The 7,635-nt window shown below is 43.7% G+C and overlaps 1 protein-coding gene and 1 long non-coding RNA gene across 2 annotated transcripts; one reads left to right on the top strand and one right to left on the bottom strand.

The window, feature by feature from the left end:
* Positions 1-835: 835 nt before the first annotated feature.
* Positions 836-4,289, top strand: LOC107833540 (uncharacterized). The gene is made up of 2 exons (XR_001659290.1): positions 836-2,701; positions 3,877-4,289. It is a non-coding gene; the product is annotated as an uncharacterized LOC107833540 (long non-coding RNA).
* A 1,996-nt stretch (positions 4,290-6,285) lies between these two features.
* On the bottom strand, positions 6,286-7,565 carry ppp1r3g (protein phosphatase 1 regulatory subunit 3G). Its single transcript, XM_016663147.1, has one exon. It carries the CDS (start codon positions 7,498-7,500, stop codon positions 6,709-6,711), a length of 792 nt encoding a protein of 263 aa, XP_016518633.1. The 5' UTR covers positions 7,501-7,565; the 3' UTR covers positions 6,286-6,708.
* Between the last annotated feature and the right edge of the window lie 70 nt (positions 7,566-7,635).

Below are 7,635 nucleotides of genomic sequence, written 5' to 3'. Positions count from 1 at the left end.
CAGAGAGAGATACAGAGAGAGACACACAGAGACACAGAGAGAGACACACAGAGACACAGAGAGAGACACACAGAGACACAGAGAGAGACACACAGAGACACAGAGAGAGACAGAGAGACACAGAGACACAGAGAGACACAGAGAGAGACACACAGAGACACACAGAGACACAGAGAGAGACACAGAGAGAGACAGAGAGAGACACACAGAGACAGAGAGAGAGACAGAGAGAGAGACAGAGAGAGACACACAGAGACACAGAGAGAGACACACAGAGACACACAGAGACAGAGAGAGAGACACACAGAGACACTGACAGCTGTCCTCACTCCAACATTGTTTCTTTGTCCCGTTGCTGTCACTCAGCCTCTCTGCTGCGCTGCAGCGCCGCCTGCTGGAGGAACCGGGCGCCTCGCCGCTGATCAGAGGAAACATTAAAACTCTTTGATGTTCATTTCTGTTTCTTATTTTATAAATTAAGTAAATTAGAAAATATTTCTAAATACTTTCATCTTTAATTGAAGGTAATTAATATTTCTAAATATGATTTTCATTATTATAAATTTGCAAAAATTTAAAGTAATTTCAGTTTTACTTTTTAATTCAGTTTTATATTTTTATTCTCATAACACTTTTAAGAAATATTTTATGTAGATCATAATATCTAAAAAAAATTATATATTGTATAAAATTTCAATTAATTATATTTAAATTTTGCATTAATAAATTAAATATATTTAATATATGAAGTAAACTTACATTATTTCCAATGTGTTGGTTTTCCCTCAATATTTTTAAAAATATTTTTGGATGTTTTCTCAATCGGTTCAGGTCAAGTTATAAGTTTTATTTTATTTTTTTACTACTTATGTAAAACTCCAGCACTGTTTTGTCAAACCTTTGGAAAAAACACTATGGACAGTCGGTTTCGTCTCTTTAAATGATTTCGTTGGATCCTTTAGAATATTTTCACTTCCATTTATTTTTGTTTTTTAATTTTCCTTTAATTTTATTTATATTTTTTAGCTAAATTCCCTGTTTTTCCATGTAAACTGTGATTTTCCTGCAGCCTTCCAGCCTGTGGCTGATTTGTCCCTCGTGTCTCCGTGTGTCCAGGTGTCCATCGGGAAAATGTACGAGGCTCAGCGGACGGTGGTGGACGCGCCGTGACGCTTCGACCCGGCCTGTGAAATGCATTGTGGGAGATGTAGGCCTGAGTGAAGCTGGACGTTGTTTCTGCCTGATGTTTCTCATGTTTCCTCTGCAGGAAAAACTCAAACTTTAGTTTGTTTTTCCTGAAACATGAAACATCAGGAGGATCAGAGCGGCTGGATGAAAACATGTGAAACTAATTGAAGCTGATTCACGCTTAGTTTTTATCGAGTCCGTCCGGCAGGAGACAAGGAGGACAGCGCTCAACTGTCAGCCATTTTCCTCTATGATGATAACACTGTTTGTTTTTACAGTGCAGGACTTTAGGTTTCATCTCTCAATTGAATCAAAATGCTAATTTTTTTTGTCTAAAATGATCTGCAGGCTCCTCCCCCTTCACCTTAAGCCCCGCCCCTAGAGGAGTCACCATGGCAACGGTTCATGTAGCAGATCGTTGTATTGGGATCGGTTCTGGTCAATCAGATCGTCTCTGAGCTTCTTCCTGTTTCAGTCGTGAAATTAAAAGTTTCTCTAATAACGGTTTAAGTTTCTGTTTCTTTATTCGGTTGGTTTCGTCTCTTTTCTGACGTGTTTTTATGTCATTTATTTTTATTTTCTCAGTTTTAATTTTTTTTTAATGTTGGCAGCTCTGAGTCCAAAAGCCTGAAGCCATGAAGGGAACCGGGTCGGTCCGGTCCGTGTTCACCGAAGGATCAATTTAAACCTGAAACCTGTGAAACGTCTCTGAGCAGAAACGGTCAGTAGACCTTCATCTTCATCTTCATCAGTCCAACCAGGACAGACTGGGTCTAAACTGGTACCGAGAAACAGCTGCCTGTTGGCCAAAGACCAGGAAACGCTCCAACTGGTTCCCTCTGCGATGCATTCAGGGACATCTGGGAACCAGAGCTCCTCTGCGATGCATTCAGGGACATCTGGGAACCAGAGGTCCTCTGCGATGCATTCAGGGACATCTGGGAACCAGAGCTCCTCTGCGACAGATGCACACTGTTGCTAATGTGCTAGTAGTGAAGCTAATGTTTATTTAGCGCTTAGCTAGCTGAAAACATTTAGCTTCACCTCAGTTAATTCTTCTGAATAAATTCTTAAACAATAAATTTTTTAGGCTGTTTTATAAATTTCAGTTAAATTAACGTGTTGAAGTTTTGTTTATCGACTGATCAAATAAGTTCGCTGTTTCTGTTATGCTCTTATTTTGAAGTCTGTTTCCTCTGCTCGCTTCTCTTGTTTTGTTTTAAATAAACTTTATTGAGAAGGTTTCTAAACGAGGAGTCCAGATGAATGCGACACTTCCGGGAGCGACCACCAGGCGGTGCTGGTGGTTTCTTCTTCTCCTGACGCCGCCCAGGTGTTGGGTGGAGCAGGTGGAGCAGGTGAGTGGCCCCTGGGGCCTCCGGCTGCTATTCTTAGATCCGTTTGTTGGTTCAAACACTGATCTTGTTGCTCAACACCTGCTGGACCTTCTGCACATGCTCAGTACAGGACGGACTTTAGACCCGGTTCTGACCCACTTCTGATGAGCCTGCAGGTCTGTTGACCGTTTTTACTCCTTACTGATCCACCTTTTGATCAATATGCTTCCCATAATGCATCACTCTGTGCTGAAACATCATGAATAAATCAGCTTTTCTTCAGTCGCTGCTTTGGATCATTAGGAACCAGATTCATGTTGGATGTTGGTGAATGTTCATAGAACAGTTTCCATTTATGTTTGAGTCAAAATATTATAAACATAAACTGTCCAGAAACCAGAACTGGATGATGATTGGTTCCCTTACAGCCAGTGATGATGTCAGTTGGTCTGGATGAAGGTGAAGCGTTTGGCCTCATCGGCAGCGACTGGAGCGTCTGACGGAAAACGGTCAGCAGGCAACGAGTCGACTGAGCTGAAGTGGTGGTAGTGAACAGTTAGCGTCACGGATACCTCAGAGAAGCAGGAAGTGGACTACAGCGCAGGGCATCCTGGGTAAATCCAACCAAAGCTAACGTGCTAGCCTAGCGCTAGCAGCAGAAATGGCTCCTGGTCTTTAGCCTAAAGAGAAATCCTCCAGCCGCTAAAATCCTCCATCTTGTTTCCATCTGGTGAAGAAGGAAGTTGCTCTCAGTGTCTTCAGAGGTTTTTGTGTCGTTTCCTTCAGTGGTTCTTGGTGCAGCGCCCCCACAGGCCAGGAGGGAAACAGGTTGGTTTGACTGAGAACCACAGCAGCTGGAGGTGGAGCAGATGTTCTGGTTCCAGTAGAACCGGGTCGACCGGTCCACTGGAGCATCAGGATATCAGAATTAATCTTTTAACATCCTTAATAAAATAAAATCCATCATGAAAGTTGTTTCAGACTTTAATTCTCCTTCAGGATTCGATAAACAGAATGAATGAGTTTTAGTTTCTGATCCTCTGCATGTTTGAGTCTAAAGGAACCAAAACAGCAGCTGGTTTATTTCTAGATCATCGATTCAACCAGAAAGACGCGGGCGGCTTGTTGACGGATCAAACATTGGAGGTCAGGTTTACCAACATGAGGCGCCTCTGGACTTTGGTCTGAGCGTGAAGACAGCTGGACAGACAGTCGGGCTGTAAACACGGCCCAGCTGAGGGAAAGAGACGAATGTTTGTGTTTTTATCCTCTCTGCTCTGCAGAGACCCGATGATCTTCAGGAGAACTTCAGCTTCCTGCTTCCCTCAAACATGAATATGATTTATTTCAGAGGAGAAAACATGGAGGCGAGGCTGAATGTCCTGAAAAAACTCCTGACTGAAGGTTCCTGTGTCTCCTGTCCAACTGAGGAAGACGAGGACATGTCGGGTCATCACGTCTCCATTTCCTGTCCTACCATCACAAACGTAACACCAGCTGGCTCTGCAACTCAGCTGAGTTTTGATCAGATGATATTTCAGCTGCAGAATCTGAGAAACATGATAAACATGCAGAAAACTCCTCAGTGACGCTGCCAGGCTCGGTGGAGGATCTGTGGTGCTGAGGGATTATCAACATGCTATTCAACCATTTACTCAGATTTAAACATTATTTGATTTAAATGAACTCACTATTTAATCAAAACACCTGAAGTAATGTTTAATGATGTCAGACTAAAATACATTTTTAAAAACTAAATTAAAATGAATCGAATAAAAAAAATATAAAATACTTACAGTAGAATCTGTGTAAATATATGTTACTAACATTGATGCTTCAAACTCACCAGACATTTTATTATGTATATAAAAGACGGTTAAAAGTGTTTCGTTCAGTTCAGTTTATTTTCATATCAGTTCAAACCCATTTTGTTCATAATTTTATAAAAAGCTCTAAAATAATTTCAGTCACATCAGTTCATGATTAGAGACGTTTAGTAAAGTTTCTAATGAATCCCAGCAGCCATCTTTTATTAAAACAGTTCAGATCTGAGCTGCGGTTCTGCAGCATCGCAGTTTGGACCCGACTGGAAGTTTTATTATTTATTATCTGGATCATTTCTTAAAAACACAAAAAAACATTTTGTTTAATAATAAAGTTAAATTCAGTGACAGTTTGATAAAACAGAATCTCACATGTGGGTTTTTATTGGGTCATGCTGTTCTACAGGGTTCGGACCGGAACTGGGTCCAATCAGAACTTTTTTCCTCTTTATGTGAGGAAATAATTAATAAATGATGCGAAGCAGAGAAAACTAGCGGGAGGAGATGTTCTGGTGTTTGGGTCATCTGGGTGGAACCGGCACCGAACTCTGGATCTGGACCCAGAACTTTGTTTGTTTTTCATAATCTGAGGCGGACCGGACCGAACCTCCTCCCGTCCAGCTCTGTGTGCAATATTAAAACAAATATTTGGCTCCAAACTGCGAGCAGCTCCTCCTCCGGCCGAACCGGCATTTCACAACCCGGACACGGAGCACCGGCAGGAGCCGCTGGGAGGATGGACCAATCAGAGCGGGCCCTGCCGATGACGATGATAAACACTAATGTAACATTCAGAACATGAAATTATACAAATGACATTTTTCACAGTTTTTGGCCATACATAAATTATTTTTAATCATTTTTAATAATGGCTATTTAAAGCTAATCTTGACTCTCAACCTGTTTGTATTTATCTGATAAAACACCAAATTATTTGTAGAAAATAATACTGGTTGGAATTTTGTCATAAAACAAATCTAAAATATTTTAAGGAACAGGGATGAGGACTGCTAGCTAAAAAGTTAGTTCTGCTAACCCCAAAGTGCTAATCAGATATTAGTTCTGCTAACGCTAGGCTCAATAATAAATATTACATTTTAAAATCTAACATTTTAAATTTTAAAATCTAAATTATTATAAGGAACAGGGATGAGCTTCATTAGCTAAAATGGTAGCTATGCTAACCATAAAGCAGTAACCATAAACATAGTTCTGCTATTGCTAGGGCACTACAACAACGCAGTAACAAGTGGAAGCTAATGCTAAAGCGCTAAATTTAACAGCTGGTTAAGTGTTGTATTCTTCTCTGTTCCATTTGTTGTGTAGTTTCCACTTGCAGTTTCTTAACTGCTGCATAAACAATTTTCCACACCTTCAACTAAAAGTTTACAAACATTCCCCTAAATTAGTGCTTTAGATATTATATGGAAAAGTTAATTTAGATGAAGCTAAGTGTGCTAAAAGTTTTCAAAGTTAGCAAAAGCGCTTCCATTGAAATATCCCCCATTGAGAGACTAAACCTCAGGTATCAATCTAATGTTAAAATAACTCAAATGTCATCATGTCCTTAGACTTTAAATTTTAGCGACAGAACAGTGAAGGAAACAGAACTTTAGAATTTAACCAGAAAATTAATTTAGGGGAAGCTAAGTGTGCTAAACATTTTCAGAGTTAGCGAAAAACATTAAAGCACTAAATGGACATCAGCTGCCCGTTAGCGGATTATTGAAAGTGTTCCCTTAACTTTATATTGGGTGTTTAAACTATTAACCCTTGTGCGTCCGAGGCCTGAGGCAAAAGATCCAGGTTTTACATGTGTGGGGCCAGTTGGAGCCCATTTCTACATACAGGCAGATATTAATGTTTTTAGAAAGGAGAGGTTCGAGTTTTTAAGGTGACTGTCTAATAATAATAATAATAATAATAATAATAATAATAATCGATTTGATTTTTTATGATCTATCTTTGATCATTAAATTCAAAACTAAAATGTCCAGAGAAACTTGATGGTAGAAGTTCATGTGTTCAGGAATCGGCCGAAATTTAACCTGAAAAACAGATAAAATGTCCAAACATGTTTTCTGACCCAGAAACCAAATAAATCAAATTAAATGATCGATTATCGATGATCGTCCATCTTGGATTTTCAATATGGCCGATAAAGATCAAAGTCTGGATGGAGGAAAGGACCTGTTGGACTTAAATGGTTCCGGGATTCTTCAGGTTTCCTGGTTTTATTTCATCCTGAAAGTCAAACATTTGGATCAGAACCGGTCCGGTTGGATCCCCGGCAGGTCCAGCATCCTGCCTGGAGTCCACTGCTGGACGTGGTAGAGTGGTTCCGGATGGTTCTGATCCGTTCAGAGGGATGGAGAAGCCTCTCCGGCCGGCTCGGGATCCGGGCGGCCCGGCTGGTTCTGGTTCCGGTGCCGGAGCGAGTAGTTCTGGCCCTGGTTGTTGTCCCAGAACTCTCCCTCGTCGCTGCGCAGGAACACGGCGAAGTGCACGGCGGTGCCCGGGTCCATGAAGGGCGGGATGAACACGGTGAAGCCGAACCGGACCGACTCCGACCCGGGCTGCTCCGGCACCGTGACCGGCACCGCCTGCGCGTCCACGTAGGACAGCCAGTCGTTGTAGGTGAGCCGGACCCCGACCTCCCTGACGGCGCAGCCCCGCAGGACCCGCACCTGGCCCCGCAGCTCGAACCGGGTCACGGCCAGCCTCTCCAGGCAGACCCGCAGCTCCCGAACCCGCCGCTCCGCGTCCCGCGGCTCGGGGAAGCAGGCCAGCAGCCGCGGTAGGTCCGGCCCGGCCCGCGGGTCCTGCTGCTGCGGGGGGAAGCTCTGGTACCGGGACAGCACCTTGGGCGGGATCTGCGGGTCCTCCTGGGCGCTGAAGTGCTTGATGCGGGCCAGGCTCAGACCCATCGAGTCCGCGAACTTGACCCGCTTCCTGCCGCCGTCCAGCAGCGCGGCGGGGTACGTGGGCAGCGACCGCGCTCTCCTCCGGTCCCGCATGAACTTCTCCAGGTGCGACGCGTCCACCTCGTCCTCCAGGTCTCCTTCCTCATCCTCCTCATCCTCCTCTTCATCCCGCAGGCCGTTCTGCTGGCCGGCCCGGTTCGGCCCGCACGGCGGAGCTGAGCGGATCATGGGTGCGCTGCGACCTGCGGGGCGGCGGACGTGGCGCCGCTTCTATACGGACCCCCGCCCCCTGCGTGACACACACACACACACACACACACACACACACACACACACACACACACACACACACACACACACACA

The sequence above is a fragment of the Poecilia formosa genome, unplaced genomic scaffold, assembly GCF_000485575.1.
Source record: "Poecilia formosa unplaced genomic scaffold, Poecilia_formosa-5.1.2 Scaffold404, whole genome shotgun sequence".
Classification (NCBI taxonomy): Eukaryota; Metazoa; Chordata; class Actinopteri; order Cyprinodontiformes; family Poeciliidae; genus Poecilia; species Poecilia formosa.
Note: the sequence above shows the minus strand (reverse complement) of the source record. Positions and strands in the feature narration are given on the sequence as shown.

Excerpts from the sequence above, each read along its gene's own strand:
- ppp1r3g (XM_016663147.1), bottom strand. The coding sequence starts at position 7,500 with ATGATCCGCTCAGCTCCGCCGTGCGGGCCGAACCGGGCCGGCCAGCAG.